This window comes from Dendrobates tinctorius, unplaced genomic scaffold (assembly GCF_039654945.1).
Source record: "Dendrobates tinctorius isolate UK_male_01 unplaced genomic scaffold, ASM3965494v1 ptg000125l, whole genome shotgun sequence".
Lineage (NCBI taxonomy): Eukaryota > Metazoa > Chordata > Amphibia > Anura > Dendrobatidae > Dendrobates > Dendrobates tinctorius.
In genome coordinates, this window is record NW_027361793.1 from 20,036,307 (window position 1) to 20,059,522 (window position 23,216).

At 47.3% G+C, this 23,216-nt stretch overlaps 1 protein-coding gene across 4 annotated transcripts in view; it reads right to left on the bottom strand.

The window, feature by feature from the left end:
* Nucleotides 1–23,216, bottom strand: part of FASTKD2 (FAST kinase domains 2) — a 225,369-nt gene that overhangs the window by 33,390 nt on the left and 168,763 nt on the right. For 3 of the 4 annotated variants that reach the window (XM_073541906.1, XM_073541907.1, XM_073541908.1), the window contains 2 exons: nucleotides 3,334–3,549; nucleotides 712–784 (listed from right to left, as the gene is read on the bottom strand). In XM_073541906.1, coding sequence (XP_073398007.1) covers nucleotides 712–784; nucleotides 3,334–3,549 — 289 coding nt within the window. The remainder of the gene's footprint in view (nucleotides 1–711; nucleotides 785–3,333; nucleotides 3,550–23,216) is intronic. The other variant, XM_073541909.1, reaches the window with a different exon arrangement.

Sequence of the window (23,216 nt, forward strand, 5' to 3'; positions counted from 1 at the left end):
TTGTATTTTTTTTGCCAAAAGGGACCAGGGTCTTACACATTATTGGGGTCCTCACATCATCTGCTGTGTTTTAGTAACATAGATTCCAACCGGAAGAAGCGTGGTTTATGTGAAATCGTCATCTCTTACCTCCTTATATCTCCTCTCCTCATACAACCACGATAATAAAGTGATGAGCGGCCATGCTCGTATAAGGTGTTGTCCCAGGATACTCGTGTGCTAACAGAGTATCTTCGGCGTGTTCAAAAAAAATTTGAGTCCTTGCGGCTGCAGGTCTCGTGGCTGTTCAACAGCCGCAACATATGCAGGGATTTCTTTTTTGTTAGGGATTGCCTGCATGTCTTGCGGATGTGGAACAGCCATGAATATGCAGCCACGGGGAATCAAACATATTATTCGAGCACGCTGAAGACTCTCTGCTGGCACCCGAGCATGCTCAGATAACACCTTATCCCAGCAGGCTCACTCATCACCAACCACTATACCTGGTAATCCACAACAATATCTGCCTACATGCTTTCCTGGAGCATGTGTTAGCAGTCCCAGCATTTCCACCTTTTATTTTTTCTGCATCTTATAATAAAGTGCCTCATAGTCTGAAAAACACAGTACTTAATACAACTAAATCCTTAATAGCAATCAGCCAACTTTACTGATGCTTTTGGTGCAGAGTTAGAAAGGAGAACGCAAATGCCAACAATACTTTCTTACCGTGTTATGTTTGGGGAACAATCCGCAGTTGGAACCAACTTGTTCTGTCCTCTATCCAAAGTGAGCACAAAGTCTGCCAGAAAATGATGGGAAGATTTAATGGTGATCAAGAAAAAAAAATCTCCATTCACTAACAAGTAAAAGCATGAAATAGACATCGCTGGGGAACCGAGCACAGAGACTCCAAAGGCCCGTCCTTAGGACTAGTCGCCCCCAGGTCTCAGTGGTCCTGTACATAAGTACATAAGTGATGAGTTATTATCCTGGACCACCCTTTAGCACCTATTACATTACGCAGTTATAGTTGTGTGTACTGGATATTGAGTTATTTGCGGTACAGTTTGCAACGTAGTTATTATTGTTTTCTAGTCTGTAATATTCTTAAACTATCAAACTATCATGATTAAAAAGAATATGCCAGCAGATGTGTGCCATGTAATTTGAAAGTTGCATGATGAAGGGCAGAGAGCCTGATTCCAGGGATTTGTCACTTACTCGCCTGCTTGGCGCAGTTTTGAGAGAATCGCTGTGTTCTCTGCTGTAAATGTACCAGCGTTCAGAGGTTGAGTGCTGTGTAACCCCACACACACCAGTGATTGGCAGCTTCCAGTGTAACCTGTACATGGCTGTGGAGTTGGAGTCAGTATAAAATGGACTGACTCCTAAAATATATAATAAATTGGGTACAGTAGTACAATGCAGGCTGTGCTGCATTTCATAAGAATCTGGAAAAGTTATGAAACGACCTATAAATGTCTGTTCTGTTCCTGATCTAAGGATTTGGGCTTTTAGCTGAGATGAATCTGTGCTGCACTTTATTATGTACATACTCAGCAGTGAAGCCATGCTGGGGAGTCGGGAGTCAGGGAAATTGGGGAGTCAGAGTCAGTGGTTTGGCCTACTGACTCCACAGCCCTGCTGTGCACAGTCACCAAGCTATCATTCAGTGGTGGGACAGGGTTATATAGATCAGCTGGACTGCCTGGCACACAACACTTAGTAATGTTGTGATAATCTCCTGCTGATAAAACACTGATTGTATTGAAACTACAGCAAGTGAAATATCCCTGTAATTAGGCTCTCAGGCCCATACATCAGGCTGCTTTCAGATTGAGTAGCATAAAACTGCTGACCGATTCTGATTAAAGGGAACCTGTCACATGAAAAAGCGCTATTAATGCAGACATGGGGTAAATCTGCAGGTACATAGTGTTCTGAACCTGCCCTGTGCCGGCACTTAGACACCGCTGCCAGGAGGAAATTAACTTTATTAATTTCGGGTTTCAGTCACGGGGGCGGTGGCAGAGCGGGTTCAGTCACCACTGTGTATAGACAGTGGTGAGTGTAACCACACGCCTGACATTCACTGACAAGTCGACTAATGCTGGGCTGCTGTCAGTCACTGCTGGGGGTGCAGTGTCAGCCACCACTCACAATATAGAGCGGTAACTGAAACCTGAATGCTACCGAGAAGTATAAAATTCATTTTCTACTGGCAGTGGGGTCTGAGTGCAGGGTCAAAACTTGCAGATTAACCAAATATCTGCAGGTTTATAACGTTTGTTCATGAGACAGATTCTCTATCTCCTTCATGACATCTGCCATATATGTATGTATGGAGCGGGCTCACGCACCAAGCCTGCCCCATACCCGGAAGGTGACGGCTGAGTACTACAGTCAGGACTTGCTGCTAACAATCACAAGCAGTGGATGAATGCTGCTGTCACAGATTTAACCCTTGTGGCATGCATATGAGTTATTCTCTCCATACACTGGGGGGCCCATGACATGACTGTGCATCTCTGATGGGCTGTTATGACTGCCGGGGCTCTGCTGATGAACCTATGCTTGTCATTACAAAGCTCCATTGGCATCCTGCCAGTAGGAGGGCTTCTAAGCAGACTGTGATTTTTGCCATTTGCAACAATGAAGCGGCATTGCTGTATATACTGTAGCACAAGCGATCGGACAATTACATGCTCAAGTCCCCTAAGCGGGCTAACAAAAACAGTGAAAATTTAAAAAAAAAAAAAGGGTTTTAAAACATATTTAAAAAAAAAAGTTCAGATCACTCCCTTTTAACCTCATTGAAAATAAAGATATTAAAAAAAATAAACATGTAGTTTATTAGTGGAGTTAACTCCACTCTACCAAAATATAAAAACAACTGTCCCAATCGGTAAACACTGTAACCGTAAAAATTAAAGAATACCAAAATTAGGGTTTTTTGGTCACCACAATTTCATAAAAAAGGCTGTAACAAGAGAACGAAGAGTCACATGTAACCCAAAATGGTATCAATTAGACAATGTGGAGAAATTAACGATGCCATTCAAAAATACCACTCGTCCCGCACAAAATAAGCCTTTATTTGTCTATGTGGACAGAAAAACAAGAGTTATGGCTTTGGGAAGAAGAAGAGGAAAACATGGAAATTGGTGAAGGGGTTGAGGCCAGTTGGCTGTTGGACAGCGATGAGGGGGTAGGATTTTTGTGCATTTCCAGGTGAATATTACACACACTAATACAGAAACAAGGAGTCTTTACAGGCATGATGGAGCTCATTGTGAATATTGCTATAAACCTTTTAATGAGATCCACCACTAGTTAGGCTGGCCTTACCTATAAAGTAGCTGCTGGGAAACTGAATGTTTTCTTGGTACAATGCTGGGTCTTTAAAATAGCGGCTCAGGAAAGTGTGACACATGAGGACTGAATGACTATGGTTGGCCTCAATCTTCTTCATATCATCTATTGTATATGGCCACGTACCCAACTCCAGTGACAAACACTGTTTAATTTGTCTCAGAAAGGATTTTTCAGTGTTGTTCAGTGTGCCTTAGGGAAAAAGGGACAAAGTGTTCAGGTAAAGGATTGCTTCAGTACACATTCACACATTGCACAAGCACGCTGCGGCCTGTACCTACACAGTAACATTATCATCAGGGACAACCTTTGTTATGGCTGATGGGTTATGTCAAGAATATTCATTTGTCAGGACTTTCTTAATCCCACAAATCCCTGATATCACAGGCCGGGAAGGTCACAAGTACAACCCACTGATCTTAGGAGCGAACCGCTCTCTGTTGCTCCCTATCGTCTGCACAATTACCCGTTTGGCCAACGATCAACCGAGAAGGCCGCAGCCTACTTGCACCGCTAGGCCGGCTATCGGGAAAATTAACAGTGAGTGTATGGTATATACACCTCCGGATTCCAACACAAGCAATATGTGTATACACCCCGGTACGATCACAGCTAACTCTCAGACGCCTCCAGACTACTCGCCCCCACCACTAATCTGTTTTGGTGAATTCAACACCGTTTAAACAGTAGCTATGGCTTTGAGGTGTAGTTTACAGAACAGAAGGAACAGAACTATTACATTTTATATTTAAGCCAAAGGGAGGCAGTGTTTATGAAAAATATACACAAGATTTTACAAGAGGGACAAACAAAACAACATAAACAGTTACATAAAATAAAAGGGATTGACAGGAAACTTACTACACCGATCGCAGAGACGATTCAGTTTATCTGAAGGAGAGCGCTTCGATTTGGCTGTCAATAAACGGGGGCCCTACATACACAGGATATGCAATTCTCTGCATGAACACTGACGATAATTGGGATTGATCTTTTATCAGACCCTGAGTCCCACGCCCCCCCCCCCCCGTGTTGACTTCACAAGGGCCTTCAGGATTTTAGGAAATCACAATTTATGCAATAACTCCTCACAGTGCACTCACAGAAGGTCGAGACTGATGTCATATTTTGTATCAGGATTTTATCTACGCTTAGACACAAAACATGGCCTAGTTGCTGGCGGTTATATGACCCCTATGGATTTGGGGTCCTTAAGCAGGGTTTATAATTATGAGAAAATGTGTGCATTTTTGTCTAGTCATCCCTATGCTGAAAATGTACGTCTTGTTAATATCAGATATATAGAAATTCCAATATTCTATGTTTTCTCCCGGAGGAATACTGTCTGCTGATTTATTGTAACTGAAGTGACCATGGCTGGCTATTTGAAAAGGGTGTCAGATCTTCCTTTGATCCCCTCAGATCCTAATTACCTTTTCCAGTCTCTGTAGGCATAAAGCGGAATCTTCACAATGGAATTAATCTGCTTCACATCTCTGTACATTGCATTTTCCATAAAGACAGGTTTGAGTGCTACCTCCCATCTCATGTCAAATGGTAGATAAATGAAAAAGGAAGGGGGGATATGACGGTCCTCAAGGATTTTCAATATTTTCTATAAGAGAAAACAAGGGCGGGGGCGCAGACATAGGGCTTCACCTGGTATAAATCAATTAAAATATAAAAGTACTCTGGAGTACTCACCCTTTATGGGTTGTGTTCAGACACAACCACTCTCAACGTTTGTTGCAGTCATATAGCTGCTGCAGAGCTCGTGCAGGTGGACAGCGTCCACTAGGTATCATAAGTTGAGGATCCAAGAAAAGCACTTCTGAGCATCCGCGCTGCTTTAGTGATAAGAATTCTTCAGAAATCCATATAAATCTTTCAAGTTCTTTATTATATATGTACTACACAAACTACGCGTTTCGAGGTGACAAACCGCACCTCTTCTTCAGGTTACAGTACAGTATAAACCTTTTAATGAGATCCACCACTAGTAACCTGAAGAAGAGGTGCGGTTTGTCACCTCGAAACGCGTAGTTTCTGTAGTACATATAATAAAGAACTTGAAAGATTTATATGGATTTCTGAAGAATTCTTATCACTAAAGCAGCGCGGATGCTCAGAAGTGCTTTTCTTGGATCCTCAATATTTTCTATGCCAGTTTAACACAATGTATTTAGATCATACAATTAACTAAATATCAGATAGAAATGCCTCAATATATGCTGCACTTATTGAATGGTAAAATGTTGCAGCCAAAAACATTGTCCTCCACACACCACCTCTGACGCCACAATTCATGATATACCATTTTACTTTTACTATAACGCAGAACTCCAGCATTGCAGAACTGATGTACTATTACAAGAAACTGTAGATGCTCATGTGTATGACTCCTGTATCTCTGTGCTATTTCTGGGTTGACTTCTTGATTCCTTCCTACCATCTTATATGGCTCCCATAATGCAGAGCAAATTTTCCACAATGCCTCTGGCTCATTATTATCGCTTGTTTCAAAATGCAGACAGTGGCAGATCAGAGCTATAGAGACCCCTAGCACGGCACAGTTTATTCTATGTGACACACCTCAGCCTATTTTGTGCTGTCCCATCTAAAGTTATCATTGTATACTTATATAATTGTGTTATCTTACCTTTCTTTGTATTCAGTTTTGCATTTGGTCTGCTGCCACCTGCTGTCCTTTTTCTGTATAGCAGACTACAGCAACGGCCTCTTTCACACTTCAGTTTTTTGTATCAGTCAAGATCCGCTAAAAGAGCGGATGGTGGATCCGTTTTTGTACTGATGACAACGGATGGCACCCGTCCGTTTTGGTGACGGATCCGACAAATGCCTTAGGCCTCTTTCACACTTCCGTTTTTTACAATCAGTCACAATCCGCCAGGTTTTGAAAAAAACGGATCTGCAATTTTCTTTTGAGGATCCGTTTTTTTCCCCATTGACTTCCATTATTGGCGGATTCTGACGGATTGCCGTCCGTTGCATCCGGTTTTTTTTGTGGATCCGCCAAAAGTTCCTGTCCGTCACCATCCTCAAAGATTTCAAAACGGAGCTTGCAACGTTTTTTTCTGTGGCGGATCCTCCAGACACTCATTTAACCCGAATTTCTTTCTGGGTGCCGGACAAAACAAGAAAAAACTCTCATTCTCTCTCTCTCTCTCTCCTTCCCAGCCAGCGATTCCTTTAAATTTTGTCATTTTCAGGATCCGTCTGAAAACGGATCTTGTGCCATCCGTTCACATCAGTTGAGAACGGATCCGCTTGTCCGCCTTTTTGGCGGATTATAACTGATGCAAAAAACTGAAGTGTGAAAGAGGCCTAAGTAATTTTAGCACATGCCTCCCACTTCCAGGTAAGGAGACTCTGCTTCTCTTCCTGCCGGTGGCCATTACTCTTTTCATCTTCACCCGGGAGAGACACTCTTACCAGGCTGTGGTAGGCATCAGTTTTTTGACCATACACTTCGTTGCACACACAATTTGCTGCATCTTGCTGTACCACCTGGGTTACATTTGCATTTCTGGAGAAGTACTGCATTACCAATCATACGCTGTATGTCCAGATCTTCAATAAACAAGTCTGGACTTCACAATATCTGGTGTATATCATCCCTCCGGACGCATGAACAGCAAACCAGCAACAATGGTCCTGTCTGCTCTGCATCGAGGAAACGGAAGGTAGGAATCTCTCCCAGCCCCAATCAACTACACCTCCATTCGTCTCATGTGGGGACAGAACATATTTCTCTTGCCCCTTGCTTGTGATATGTTTCTCCCCGTCAGCTCTTAGCAGAGTGAAGCTGCATGTCATAGAAATACCATGGAGTATATTGTTATTGTCTTCAGCGCTGAAGCCAATCAATGAGCTCAGCAGCTCAGTTCATGGCACAAGCCGCTAAGCTCAAGTGTAGCCTGTTTTGTGTATGTTGTATTTGTTGGATGCAGCTTTGTTGATGTGATGTTAAAGGGACTCTATAAACACAGAATGACTGATCAAACCTAGTACAGGTGCTCGATGCATCATGGCGTGGCCAAATATTTAAGTGCACCTTCTCACCTTCTTGTTTTCCATCTTATCCTCTTATCCAACCCCATCATCTTTGACAGAAAAGGGTGGAGCTAGAGGGAAAAGAAGCAGGTGCACATACATGTTTGGCCCTGCCATGATGTACAGATCTTGGTTAGAACAGTTATTCTGTAATGACAGAGTCCCTTTAAACCTGCTGAAAAGAACAGGCACTGGAAAAAGCAGCATTTACTCAACACTAGACCCGTGAAGGGTGAGCAAAGTACAGTTGTTTTTTAAACAAACTGGAACAACACGGGTTTTCTGAAACCGGAAAGCCGCTTTTGTTACTTTGTACCCATGTGAATTTTCAACAATACATTTTAGCATTTTTCTGTGTTTTGGGTCCCTCACTTAGATTAACTTACAGATTACTTTGATAATATAATAACAGTTATTAAACAGTATGTGTGATCTCATCATCAAACCCTTTAGTACCCATTTCCTGACATCCGCCATATATGTACAAATGGATATTGTGTGTGTAGGGAGAGAACTCAGGAGCTGAACCTGCTCCATACACAATGGGTGCCAGATGTCTTATGCAGCCAGCACCTGCCTCTTATGGCAGCGGCTCAAGCTAGCTCCGATCGGTGCTGTTTAACCACTTAAATGTCTCTGTCAATCACTAAGAACAGAAGGTAGGTGGTGGCATTTACTCACACACTTATCCATATACATAAATAAGATATATAATATATACACACACACCATAGTTTTACCGACCATACGATGCACTTTTCAGTAAGAAAAACTCTTGGTAAAAAGTGTGCACGACTTATAGTCCAGAGGCAGCTTCCTGTGATGTCAGAGAATGCAGACTCCGCATCTTTCCCAATCAGAGAGAGAACTGCTGCCTAATCCTGGATCACACTAATCTACAAGTGTTTCTCACTAAATTAGAATATCATCAAAAAGTTAATTTATCTCAGCTCTTTAATACAAAAAGTGAAACTCATATTATATAGAGTCATTGCAAACAGTGATCTATTTCAAGTGTTTATTTCTCTTAATGTTGATGATTATGGCTTACAACCAATGAAAACCCAAAAGTCATTATCTCAGTAATTAGTACAATTCACAAAAAACACCTGGAAAGGCTTCCTAAGCATTTAAAAGGTCCCTTAATCTGTTTCATTAGGCTCCATAATCATGGGATGGGGAAGACTGCTGACTTGACAGATGTCCAGAAGGCAGTCACTGACACACTCCACAAGGAGGGTAAGCCACAAAAGGACATTGCTAAAGGAGCTGGCTGTTCACAGAGTGATGTATCCAAGCATATGAATGGGAAGTTGAGTGGAAGGAAAACGTGTGCACAAGCAACCATGATAAAATCTTTCAAGGCTGTGGTTAAGAAAAAAACATTTAAAAATTTGGTGGAGATTCACAAGGAGTGGACTGCTGCTGGAGTCATTGCTTCAAGAGCCACCACACACACACGTGTTTAATTAAACTGATACATGGATTTTTGTGATAAACTCACAAAATACTTTTCTCCGAGACGCTCATTGGGGGACACAGGTACTGTGGGTACAGGGCCGTTTTTAGGGGGGACGGGGGGTGTGATCGCCCAGGGCGCCACCCAAGCCAGGGGTCGCCTGCCCAGGGCCGCTATCAGGGCATGACAGCCCTTACTGCTGTATGGGGCCCGATGAACAGCAGTACAGAAGTGGGCCCCGCAGATCAGGGGCCCCGCTCCTGTGCTTACAGTCATCGGGCCCCAAGTGCTGCGTGTCATGGGACGCCAGGCGGGCCCCAAGTGTGCGCTGCGGTCGCCGGTCGGGCCCCAAGTGTGCGCTGCAGCCGGGCCTGCAGCGCACACATCAGCAGAGCCGCCACAGCGGCCGACATCCAAAGCTACAGAAGAGCTGAAGGACCTGTGGTGAGGTCATCATTACCACAGTCCTTCACCATTGATCAGCCCGCCCCCTGATCACATGACAATGACGTCACCACAGGTCCTTTCAGCTCAGCCTCACACAGCTGCAGCTCCAATTTCAACGCAGGAGCGAGGCCAGGTAAGAAAAAAGTTTTTATTTTATTATTGAAAGGGGCAATATGTTTCCCTGGGAGAATGGAGACTCGGGGGCAGGACTGGAGACACACAGGGGCAAATATGGAGAAATGGGGGCAGAATGCAAGACATGGGGGCAGAATGCAAGACATGATGGGGGCAGAATGCAAAACATGATGGGGGCAGAATGCAAGACATGATGGAGGCAGAATGCAAGACATGATGGGGCACAATGCAAGACATGGGGCAGAATGCAAGACATGATGGGGCAGAATGTAAGACATGATGGGGGCAGAATGCAAGACATGATGGGGCAGAATGCAAGACATGATGGGGCAGAATGCAAGACATGATGGGGCAGAATGCAAGACATGGGGCAGAATGCAGACATGATGGGGCAGAATGCAGATATGATGGGGCAGAATGCAGATATGATGGGGCAGAATGCAGATATGATGGGGCAGAATGCAGATATGATGGGAGCAGAATGCAAGACAAGGGTGCAGAATGCAAGACATGGGGCAGAATGCAAGACATGGGGCAGAATGCAAGACATGATGGGGAAGAATGCAAGACATGATGGGGCAGAATGCAAGACATGATGGGGGCAGAATGCAAGACATGATGGGGCAGAATGCAAGACATGATGGGGGCAGAATGCAAGACATGATGGGGCAGAATGCAAGACATGATGGGGCAGAATGCAAGACATGATGGGGGCAGAATGCAAGACATGATGGGGGCAGAATGCAAGACATGATGGGGCAGAATGCAAGACATGATGGGGCAGAATGCAGATATGATGGGGGCAGAATGCAAGACATGATGGGGGCAAAATACAAGACATGATGGGGGCAGAATGCAAGACATGATGGGGGCAGAATGCTGGACATGATGGGGGCAGAATGCAAGACATGATGGGGGCAGATTGCAAGACATGATGGGGGCAGATTGCAAGACATGATGGGGGCAGATTGCAAGACATGATGGGGGCAGATTGCAAGACATGATGAGGCAGAATGCAGACATGATGGGGCAGAATGCAAGACATGGGGGCAGAATGCAGACATGATGGGGGCAGAATGAAAGACATGGGGCAGAATGCAGATATGATGGGGGCAGAATGCAGATATGATGGGGGCAGAATGCAGATATGATGGGGGCAGAATGCAGATATGATGGGGGCAGAATGCAGACATGGGGGCAGAATGTGCCAGTAAGACAGGATGGTGCAGAATGTGACAGTGAGACATAGGAGGGGGCAGAAAGTGAGACATGGGGGCAGAATGTGACAGTAAGACATAGCAGGGGGCAGAATGTGAGTTAGACACAGCAGGGGGGCAGAATGCGAGACATGGGGGCAGAATGTGACAGTGAGACACAGGAGGGGGCAGAATGCGAGACATGGGCAGAATGTGACAGTGAGACACAGGAGGGGGAAGAATGTGAGACATGGGGCAGAATGTGACAGTGAGACACAAGAGGGGGCAGAATGTGACAGTAATGACACAGGAGGGGGCAGAATGTGAGACATGGGGGCAGAATGTACATGGAGCAGAATGTGACAGTAAGACACAGGAGGGGGCAGAATGTGACAGTGAGACACAGGAGGGGGCAGAATGTGACAGTAAGACACAGGAGGGGGCAGAATGCGACAGTGAGACACAGGAGGGGGCAGAATGTGACAGTAATGACACAGGAGGGGGCAGAATGTGAGACATTGGGACAGAATGGATATGGGGCAGAATGTGACAGTAAGACACAGGAGGGGGCAGAATGTGACAGTAAGACACAGGAGGGGGACAGAATGTGACAGTGAGACGCAGTAGGGGGCAGAATGTGAGGCACGGGGGCAGAATGTGACAGTAAGACACAGGAAGGGGCAGAATGTGACAGTGAAATGCAGGAGGGGGCAGAATGTGAGGCACGGGGGCAGAATGTGACAGTAAGACACAGGAAGGGGCAGAATGTGAAAGTAGGACACAGTAGAGGGCAGAATGTGACAGTGAGACACAGGAGGGGCAGAATGTGACAGCAAGACACAGGAGGGGGCAGAATGTGAGTGATACACAGGAGGGGCAGAATGTGAGGTACGGGGGCAGACTGTGACAGTAAGACACAGGAGGGGGCAGAATGTGAAAGTGAGACACAGGACGGGGCAGAATGTGAGACACAGGGGGCAGGATGGGAGACACATGGTGCAGGATCATGGGGCAGGATGGGAGACACATGGTGCAGGATCATGGGGCAGGATGGATACGATGTAGATGGGGCAGGATCGGGAGATCATATGGGGGCAGAATGGATACTCATGAGGGCAGGATGAGAGAAAATATGGCTGAAGTCAGGAATGAGACACACAGGGGTCAGGATGGGGGATATTATTATTATTACCATAGGGGGTAATTAAGGGATATTACTGCAGTGATGTATCTATTTTATTTTTTTGAGGATACTGTGGTGCTTAGCCTGCTGTCTTTGTGTGTAATATCGGGGGGTGATGCCTTCGAGGACTGGATCGATGCAAAGGTAGGACACGTTTATCTAAAGCAGGGTTCACCAACTCCAGTCCTCAAGGCCCACCAACAGGTCATGTTTTCAGGATTTCCCTTATATTGTACAGGTGATGCAATTATCACCTGGGCAATACTAAAGAAATCCTGAAAACATGACCTGTTGGTGGGCCTTGAGGACTGGAGTTGGGGAACCCTGATCTAAAGTATTCAGCATGTTAATGTTCGGGGGGGGGCGCTTTTTCGATGTTCGCCCTGTTGGCAAAATTCCCTAGAAGCTGCCCTGTGTGGGTGTATTCTACTGCCGCCTGGAGGCTGACACTAAGTGAAAAAAAGAGGTTAGCTCCTCCTCCGCCGTATACACCCTCACCCCGATTGCGGGCAGAAACCATTTTGGTGCAAAAGCAGTAGGAAATCAAACAAAAATAACACAAAATAAACCTTAATGCAGGTAACAACATGTCTAGAAAACACCACCTTAATATCAAAAAGAAAATGCATATTAATTAAACAAACAAGAGCCAATTGGCTACCAGGGTGGGTACTGTGTCCCCCAATGAGCGTCTCTGAGAAAAGGATTTTACGAGGAGTTTATCACAAAAATCCATGTTTCTCCTTCGCCTCATTGGGGGACACAGGTACTGTGGGACGTCCTAAAGCAGTCCCTGGGTGGGAAGTTGACTCACTGATCCAAGCTACATGCACCTCCTGTCTAAAGGTGCGCCACTGCTGCTTGGAGAATCCTTCTACCCAGGCTCGCATCCGCTGAAGCCTGAGTATGGATAATGTAATATTTGGCAAATGTGTGCAGGCTGGAACAGGTTGCTGCCTTGCAAACCTGTTCTGCCGGTGCCTGGTGCCGAAGAACCCAAGAGGCGCCCACCGCCCGAGTAGAGTGTGCTCTGATCCCTTCTGGAACTGGTTCACCTCTGATGCGGTAAGACTCTTGAATAATCAACCGAATCCACCTGGCTATGGTCGATTTTGAGGCAGCGAGTCCCTTCCTGTGACCTTCAGGGAGCACGAACAGCACGTCTGACTGACGAAAAGGTGTTCCTGAGTGTTCTCACCAGATCCAACGTATGAAAGGCCTTTTCCACACGGTGTACCGGTGCTGGACAAAAAGAGGGCAAGACAATATCTTCATTAATGTGAAACGAGGAAACGACCTTTGGCAGAAAAGGAGGAGCTGGTCTGAGAATCACCTTATCCTTGTGGAAAGTGAGAAACGGGGCTCGACAAGATAGGGCTGCCAGCTCCGAGACCTGCCTGATAGAAGTTATAGCTACGAGGAATGCCACCTTCCAGGAAAGGTACGACAAAGAGACATCCTGTAGCGGTTCAAATGGAGGTTCCTGCAGAACGCCTAAGACCAGGTTAAAGTCCCAGGCGTCCATAGGCGCCCTATAGGGAGGTACCAAGTGGGATACTCCCCGGATGAAAGTCTTTACCTGAAAATTGGTAGTAATCCTGCACTGGAAAAGGATGGATAAGGCCGATATCTGTCTCCTGAGGGAACTTGGGGCCAAGCCTGAGTCTAAGCCAGACTGGAGAAAGGCCAAGATGTTAGGGATAGAGAATCTCAGTGGAGATCAACCGTGGCCTCGACACCATGAGAAGAAAACCTTCCAGGTGTGATGGTAAATTTGTGCCGAGGTAGTCTTCTGGGCGCTAACCATTGTAGCAACCACTTCGCGCCAAACCCCGCCTGGGTCAGAATCCAAGATTCAACGCCCAAGCCGTCAAACGCAGGGCCCCTGAGTTCGGGTGGCAGATCGGGCCCTGGGAAGTAGATCTGGGCGCTCTGGCAGTGGCCAGGGAACACCGGCGAGCAGCTGCACTAGCTCTGTGTACCATGCCCGACGGGGCCAGTCTGGGGCCAGCAGATTCGCCGGAACCCCTTCTGCCTTGATCTTCTTGATGACTAATAATCACAATGAGGTGATAATTATGGGGGACTTCAACTACCCCGACATAGACTGGGAAACTGAAACCTGCGTATCTTAGAAAGGAAACCAATTTCTGTCAGTGACCAAGGATAATTATCTGTCACAACTTGTGCAGGGCCCAACTAGAGGGACAGCCCTTCTGGACTTAATTTTAAGCAACAGGCCAGATAGAATAACAGAAGTACGAGTTGATGGGCACCTAGGGAACAGTGATCAAAATATAATACAATTCCACTTGTCCTTCAGTAAGGTGCCCTGGAAGGGTTTTTACAAAAACGCTGAATTTCAGGAAAGCAAAGTTTGATCAGCTTAGAGAGGACCTTCGCCGAATTGATTGGGACAATGTCCTCAAAAGTAGGGGCACAGAAAATGGGAAATATTTAAATCAGTTTTACACACCCACTGCGAGCTAGCCATACCGTACAGAAATAAAAGGGCTAGGAACAGAAGAACACCAATGTGGCTAAATAAGGATGTAAAAAGGGCAATAATTAACAAGAACAAGGCATTTAAGAAGCTAAAACAAGAAGGCAATGAAGAAGCATTAAAAAGTTATAGAGAAAAAAAATAAAATGTGTAAAAAACAAATACATTTAGCAAAAGTGGAAACTGAGAGACTCATTGCTAAGGAAAGTAAAACAAACCCCAAACTATTCTTTAATTATATAAACAGTAAAATGATTAAAATTGATGGTGTCGGCCCTTTAAAGAACAATGAGGGTGAAATCATAGAGAGCGATGTGTGAAAAGCAAATGTTTTAAATACTTTTTTCTCAACAGTGTTCACACCACAGGAAAAGGATTTGCCAGGGGAAATGCAGAGTGATAATGTAAACTCCCCATTAAATATTACCTGCCTAACCAAGGAAGAAGTGCAGAACCGCCTTAGTAAGATTAAAATTGACAAATCACCAGGCCCTGATGGCATTCACCCTCGGGTATTAAGGGAGTTAAGTAATGTGATAGACATGCCTCTATTCCTTATATTTAAACACTCTATAGAAACAGGGTCTGTTCCTTTTGATTGGCGGCAAGCAAATATGGTACCAATATTCAAAAAGGGGTGTAAAAGGGAACCTGGAAACTATAGGCCGGTAAGCTTAACATCTGTTGTGGGTAGTGTTGAGCATTCCGATACCGCAAGTATCGGCCGATATTAGCTGTATCGGAATTCCGATACTTAGTTCCGATACTTTTTTCATATCGAATACCGGAATCGGAAGTTCCCATAATGCTAGGAGCCTGCTCGATTTGATTCAGCCAATGGGGATCCTCAGAAGTGTGGGCACATCCTGTTAGGCATGTAGGCATGTTAACTACTGGCATGGCTGTGATTGGCTGCTGAAATGATGTCATGATGCACTATAAAAACCGCTGCAGCCGCCATTTCTGGTCACTCTGCTGTGAATTCAGTTAGGGACAGGCTGCTGTTGAAGACTGTGAGGGACAGTTAGAAATAGCGATTCTAAAAAATATTGTGCTTTACCCAGGCTACATAAACCACCACTGTAGCTTTCTTTTGCCTAGCAGCAGTGTTCACAGCTGTCTGCAAGGGCTGTGTTAGTGCAGACCCACGCTGTGTAGTGTGTCCTGCAGGCACGTCTGCTTGTAGGCCGCCCAGCGTGTCTCTGCCTCATACACATTTTTCTTTTATTGCTGCTTTTTTTTTTCTCCTGTATAGTGTGCTTCCACACGTATCCATATACGTTGGTTGCAAACACTAAAGGAGTGGACAGCGGAGCCTTTCAGTGCTATAGCCCATTTCTCTGCACTGTTTTTGGCTGTCTGATAGGTCTCTCTGTGAGTGCAGCTCACGTTGCAGTGTGTTCTACAGCCACCGCTAGCTGTAGTCCGCTCAGCGTGCGTCACTGCCTCATACAAAGTCCTTTTTTTGCAGCTAATTTAGCCAGATTTTTGCTCCTATATTAGTGTGCTTCCAACCGCATCCATTGTCATTGGTTGGTTGCAAACACTATATAGGATTAGATAGAGGAGCCTTTTTGCTGGCTTGTGCCCTTCAGGGCCAGCCAGACTAGTATCACCCTATTTTTTGGAGCCTCATCAATTGCATTGTAGGTTAGCTTCCTGCATTGTAATCGCTCCAAAAAGTTTGTGATACTATAGCTTTCAAACTTTGGTCACATCCTTTTCTTTCCCCCCCCCCAAAAAAAAAAGGAAATAAAGTTCACCAAACACTCCACTTTACAGTTGTCTAGGCCACATTAGATCATATTAAAGTGTAGTACACACACTCTTAGCCAAATTAGTGTTTCTTATACTGGTTAGCAGGTGTTCAGGAATAAGTACACTAAGCCACCCCTTTTTTACTTTTCTGCCTATCTTTATCAGTCTACCAAGATGAAGAAGGCAGGGAGTAAGGCACGTGGCCGTGGCCGTGGAGTTTCAGCAGGGAGAGGACGGGGGGATTCAGCAGGGAGAGGACGTGGGGATTCGGTGTCTGCTGCGGCCACCAGTGACCCGGCATCCCCCACTTTTACCAGGCAACAGTCCTTCATGCGCAGCTTTGTAGGACCTCGCCGTACCCCACTGCTGCGTGACGAACAAATTGAAGCCGTTGTCGGATGGATGGCAGCTAACGCATCCACTTAAATGACTTCCGCATCCTCCCAAGGCCAGAGCACTGAAGAGCAACCATCTGTCTCTTCCCCACCTGCCAAATTGCCCAGGCAGTCTGAGAGCCCTGGACAGGAGCCATCTCAATCTTTACTTCTGTTCTCAGAATCTGTTGGCTTGGAAAGAGGTGGCCAGCCAAGCAGCATTCTAGAGCGTGAAGAAGAGGGAGTATGCAGTGATGCGCAACTGCTTTGTCCCTCTGAATCTGAAGAGGCAGGTGGGCCAGTGCCTATTGTCAGCACACCTCAGTGCTCATCTGATGATGATGAGACTCAGTTGCCAATTTCTGGTGCGTACGGTGCTGGCGAGACAACCCAGGACCAGCCGGTGCTTGAAGAGGGGAGTGGAGATGATGAGGTCCTTGACCCATCATGGCGTCAGCCACAGGAAGGTGGTGGGAGCAGCTCTGAGGAAGAGATTCCCCGAACGGCCAAAAAAGGCGGGAGAGGGCGGGGGCAGACTTGGTTGCCTGTAGCCTCCACTTTGGCACCCGTGAGGAGCAATCCTCTTCCAAAACACAAAACGGGCGCTCCCAGGACTTGCAGTGCGTGGTCTTTTTTTGACACAGTTGCAGATGACATTTGCTTTGTCAAATGCAAGCTGTGTCATCAGAAAGTGAAACGAGGGAAAAATGTGAGCAACCTCAATACCACAAATATGTGGAAACATGTGCGTACCAAGCAAGAGGTGGAGTTACACAGACACACTGAAGATGTAGGCCAACCTTCAGCAGCACCTACCACCTCTTCAGCTCTTGTTGGGGCCTCTTCCTCCAGCTCACACACAGCTGGTTCGGCTTCCTCACTGGAACGCCATGGAAGAACCACTGCCACTGTGGTCCAGAGACCCAGTGAAATTCCACCCACTGAACCATGTTCGCAGTCATCAGCACACTCCCAGGCCACTCACCAGCAATCGGTAGCACAGGCATGGGAGAAAAAGCGGCCATACTCGGCAAACCATCCCCGAGCACTGGCTCTGAATGCCGGCATTGCCAAACTACTGGCCCTTGAGATGCTGTCATTCAGGCTGGTGGAGACTGACACCTTCCGGAACTTTATGTCATTGGCAGTTCCACAATACAATGTGCCCAGCCGCTTTTATTTCAGCAGGCAAGCCGTCCCTGCCCTGCAAAAGCATGTGGAGGGAAAAATTAAAAATGCGCTACTAAATGCCGTCAGTAGCAAGGTCCACCTGACCACCGATGCGTGGACCAGTAGCCATGGACAGGGACGATACCTTTCCCTCACTGCCCCATTGGGTCAATGTTGTCTCCACAACATTGGTACAGATACAGATCTCCAGGTACAGATCTGGAGAGTGGCTCTGTACGTATTCTGCCAACTCCAAGGATTGCAGGAATGCAGTCTGTACATATTGAGTCCTCCTCCTACTCTAGTTCCTCGGAATCAGCACTGCGTGAGCCTGTTAGGCCAGATATGAGCACAGGTGTGGCCAAACGTCAACAGGCCGTCCTTAAATTAATTTCTTTGGGGAATCGGAGCCACACAGCACAGGAGCTCTGGAATGCCATCAAGCAGGAGAGCGAGGTGTGGTTTTTGCCAGCGAATCTCCAGCCAGGTTTGGTAGTGAGTGACAATGGCTGAAATCTAGTGGCAGCTCTGGGCCTAGGCAACCTCACTCACATACCATGTCTGGCACACATGCTCAATTTGGTCGTGCAGAGCTTTCTGAGGGACTATCCGGATCTTGATGCACTGCTGCACAAGGTTCGACTAGAGAGTGCTCACTTGCGGCGTTCCAGCATGGCAAGATCGCGCATTGCATCTCTGCAACGCCGATTCCGCCTGCCAGAACATTGCATCATATGTGACCTCCCCACCAGGTGGAATTCAACGTTACATATGTTGGAGCAGTTGTGTGAGCAGCAGGCAGCAATAATGGAGTACCAGCTGCATCAGGCGCAAACAAGTCGCACTGTGCGCTGGACACACTTCACCACCACAGAGTGGGCCACTATGAGGGACATCTGCCAAGTTTTGCGTGCCTTCGATGACTCCACGCGGATGGCCAGTGCAGATGATGCACTAATCAGCATGACTGTCCCCCTCATCTGTCTGCTTCAAAAAACCTTACAAGCACTAAGTGAGGAGGTTTTTGAAGAGGTCGAGGATGAGCAGTCAGAAATGCCATCTGCTTCTAGCAAGTCTGTGCAACGTGCTTCCACACAAAGGCCCAGGCAGGGGACACTTAGTGAGGAGGATGACGAGGAGTCAATGGAGGAGGAGGAACACATCTCTCCAGAGGAGGGAGGTACACAAGGCTCTAGTAGTCAGTGTGTACAGCGAGGGTGGGGTGATGCTGAGCAGGCAGAGATGCTGCCTCAAGCTGGGGACAGCGTTTCCGGTCCAGTTGGCAGTCTGCAGCACATGGTTGATTTCATGCTGCAGTGCTTGTTAAATGACCGCCGCATCGCCAACATTCTCCACACGGCTGATTATTGGGTGTACACCCTCCTAGATACTCGCTACCGGGACAACTTACAAAGCCTCATACCACAGTTGAACCGGGAGCGAAAAATGCGGGAGTACCAAGAAACACTTGTGCAGGCCATCATGTTCTCCATTCCCCCCGCAAGTGTTGCTGGTAGTGCTTTTCAAAGCAGCCATGTGGGTAGAGGCAGTGGAGGAAGCTCTGCACAAAGAGGTAGCAGAGGCAGTGCCGCAGGACAAGGCAAGGCCAGTATGGCCCAAATGTGGAAAAGTTTTGTGGGACCGCCACAAACGGCTACACCATCACAGACGGCTCCAGTCAGCAGGAGGCAACGTTTCCGTCAGATGGTGACAGACTACTTGTCGTGCCCTGTTAGTGTTCTCCCAGACGGCTCTTCCCCGTTCAAGTATTGGGTCTCTAAGCTGATACATGGCCAGAGCTTAGCCAGTATGCATTGGACGTGCTGGCTTGCCCTGCTGCCAGTGTATTATCGGAACATGTCTTTAGTGCTGCAGGTGGTGTGGTAACAGACCGTTGCACGCGACTATCCGCCGATAATGTTGACCGGCTTACTTTTCTGAAAATGAACAAGGCCTGGATCTCACCTGAATTTGCCAGTCCTCTTCCAGAATAAATAATTGGCTGGCAACAGGATCCAGTTCTCCTGTTGTGTCCATGTTTCTATGACCTGAACTTTATTTCCTGGGCTACAGCAACGCCCGTTGTTGCTCAGAAGTGCTGTCCGCACAGACAAAACACTCGCTCATGTGTAAGTGGGGTTCGGTAACGTCAGCTGATCCCCTGCTGTGTGTATGGCAAAGTGTCCTGCTCCCTCCACAGTCAAACAACCTCAGATTTACACCTGGCTCCAAGTAGGCCTCGGCCTACTACCTGATTTTCCCTGGGCTCCGACACCGCCAGTTGGTGCTCAGAAGTGCTGTCCGCACAGACAAAACACTCGCTCATGTGTAAGTGGGGTTCGGTAACGTCAGCTGATCCCCTGCTGTGTGTACGGCAAACTCTCCTGCAGCCTACAACTTCTGACTACCTCTGATTTAATATGTTCTCTGATTTGCCCTCTGTCTCCACTCTGTTTTGAGTATTTCCTCCGGCCTACAACACCGCCTGTTTCTGCTCTCAAGTGCCGTCTGCACAATCCACACTTGTTCCTGTGTTACCTGGGTCCTGTAACATCTGCTCATCTCCAGAGGTGAGCACGGCAATGTCTCCTGCTTTGTCTACATTCCCACTACTTGTAGTGGAAATGTGGACAGAGCAGGAGACATTGCCTGACTCACCTCTAGGGAGAAGCTGCTGTTACAGAACCCCAGTAACAGAGGAACAAGTGTGGGTTGTGCAGACGGCATTTCAGAGCAGCAACTGGCGTGGTTGGAAGCCAGAGGAAATACTCGAAACAGAGTGAAGACAGAGGCCTAACTGGAGTACGTTGACAGTTAGTAGTAGTCTAGAAACAATCGCAAACTGCCACCAAGTAGGCCTCGGCCTACTACCTGATTTTCCCTGGGCTCCGACACCGCCAGTTGGTGCTCAGAAGTGCTGTCCGCACAGACAAAACACTCGCTCATGTGTAAGTGGGGTTCGGTAACGTCAGCTGATCCCCTGCTGTGTGGAGGGCAAACTGCTGCTGCCTCCAAATTCAAACAACGTCTTATCTTAAACTGCCTCCAAGTTGGCCTCAGCCTACAAAATGACTATCCCTGGGCTCCAACATCGTCAGTTGTTGCTCGGAAGTGCTGTCCACACAGAAAAACACACTCGTTCATGTGAAAGTGGGGGTCAGTAACGTCAGCTGATCCTCTGCTGTGTGGAGGGCAAACTGCTGCTGCCTCCAAATTGTAACTATTTCAGATTTAAACATTCTCTGATTTGGCCTCTGTCTCCACTCTGTCTCTAGTATTTCCCCTGACCTCCAACACCGCCAGTTCCTGCTCACAGTTGCCGTCCACGCATTCCACACGTGTTCCTGTGTTACTGGGGTTCTGTAACGTCAGCAGATCCCCCAATATGTGTCCGCCACTGTCTCCTGCGCTGTCCACCTTCCCACTGCCAGCGGTGGGAATGTGGACAGAGCAGGAGACAGTGGCAGACACACATCATGGGATCTGCTGACATTACAGAACCCCAGTAACCCAGGAACACGTGTGGATTGGGCAGACGGCTGCTGTACGCATAAACTGGCGGTGTTGGTGGTCACGTGAAATCCTGGAAACAGAGTGGAGACAGATGCCTAATTGGAGCACGTTGACAGTCTGTTGTAGCCTACAAACAATCAAAAACTGCCACCAAGTAGGCCTCGGCCTGCACCCTGGTTCTCCCTGGGCTCCAACAACGCTAGTTGGTGCTCGGAAGTGCTGTCCACACAGAAAAACACACTCGTTCATGTGAAAGTGGGGTTCGGTAACGTCAGCTGATCCCCTGCTGTGTGGAGGGAAAACTGTTGCTGCCTCCAAATTCAAACAACGTCTTATCTTAAACTGCCTCCAAGTAGGCCTCAGCCTACAAAATGACTATCCCTGGGCTCCAACATCGTCAGTTGTTGCTCGGAAGTGCTGTCCACACAGAAAAAAACACTTGTTCATGTGAAAGTGGGGGTCGGTAACGTCGGCTGATCCCCTGCTGTGTGGAGGGCAAAGTGTCCTGCTCCCTCCAAAGTCAAAATACCTCAGCTTTACACCTGGCTCCTAGTAGGCTTCGGCCTGCACCCTGATTGTCCCTGGGTTCCAACAACGCTAGTTGGTGCTCGGAAGTGCTGTCTACACAGAAAAACACACTCGTTCATGTGAAAGTGGGGGTCAGTAACGTCAGCTGATCCCCTGCTGTGTGGAGGGCAAACTGCTGCTTCCTCCAAATTCAAACAACGTCTTATCTTAAACTGTCTCCAAGTAGGCCTCATCCTACAAAATGACTATCCCTGGGCTCCAACATCGTCAGTTGTTGCTCGGAAGTGCTGTCCACACAGAAAAACACACTCGTTCATGTGAAAGAGGGGGTCAGTAATGTCAGCTGATCCCCTGCTGTGTGGAGGGCAAACTGCTGCTGCCTCCAAATTTTAACTACTTCAGATTTAATCATTCTCTGATTTGGCCTCTGTCTCCACTCTGTCTCTAGTATTTCCCCTGACCTCCAACACCGCCAGTTCCTGCTCACAGTTGCCGTCCACGCATTCCACACATGTTCCTGTGATACTGGGGTTCTGTAACGTCAGCAGATCCCCCAATATGTGTCCGCCACTGTCTCCTGCGCTGTCCACCTTCCCACTGCAAGCGGTGCGAATGTGGACAGAGCAGGAGACAGTGGCAGACACACATCAGGGGATCTGCTGACATTACAGAACCCCAGTAACACATGTGGATTGGGTAGACGGCTGCTGTACGCATAAACTGGCGGTGTTGGTGGTCACGTGAAATCCTGGAAACAGAGTGGAGACAGATGCCTAATTGGAGCACGTTGACAGTCTGTTGTAACCTACAAACAATCTAAAACTGCCACCAAGTAGGCCTCGGTCTGCACCCTGGTTCTCCCTGGGCTCCAACAACGCTAGTTGGTGCTCGGAAGTGCTGTCCACACAGAAAAACACACTCGTTCATGTGAAAGTGGGGGTCAGTAACGTCAGCTGATCCCCTGCTGTGTGGAGGGCAAACTGCTGCTTCCTCCAAATTCAAACAACATCTTATCTTAAACTGCCTCCAAGTAGGCCTCAGCCTACAAAATGACTATCCCTGGGCTCCAACATCGTCAGTTGTTGCTCGGAAGTGCTGTCCACACAGAAAAAATCACTTGTTCATGTGAAAGTGGGGGTCGGTAACGTCGGCTGATCCCCTGCTGTGTGGAGGGCAAAGTGTCCTGCTCCCTCCAAAGTCAAAATACCTCCGATTTACACCTGGCTCCTAGTAGGCCTCGGCCTGCACCATGATTGTCCCTGGGCTCCAACAACGCTAGTTGGTGCTCGGAAGTGCTGTCCACACAGAAAAACACACTCGTTCATGTGAAAGTGGGGTTCGGTAACATCAGCTGATCCCCTGCTGTGTGGAGGGCAAAGTGCTGCTGCCTCCAAATTGTAACTATTTCAGATTTAAACATTCTCTGATTTGGCCTCTGTCTCCACTCTGTCTCTAGTATTTCCCCTGACCTCCAACACCGCCAGTTCCTGCTCACAGTTGCCGTCCATGCATTCCACAC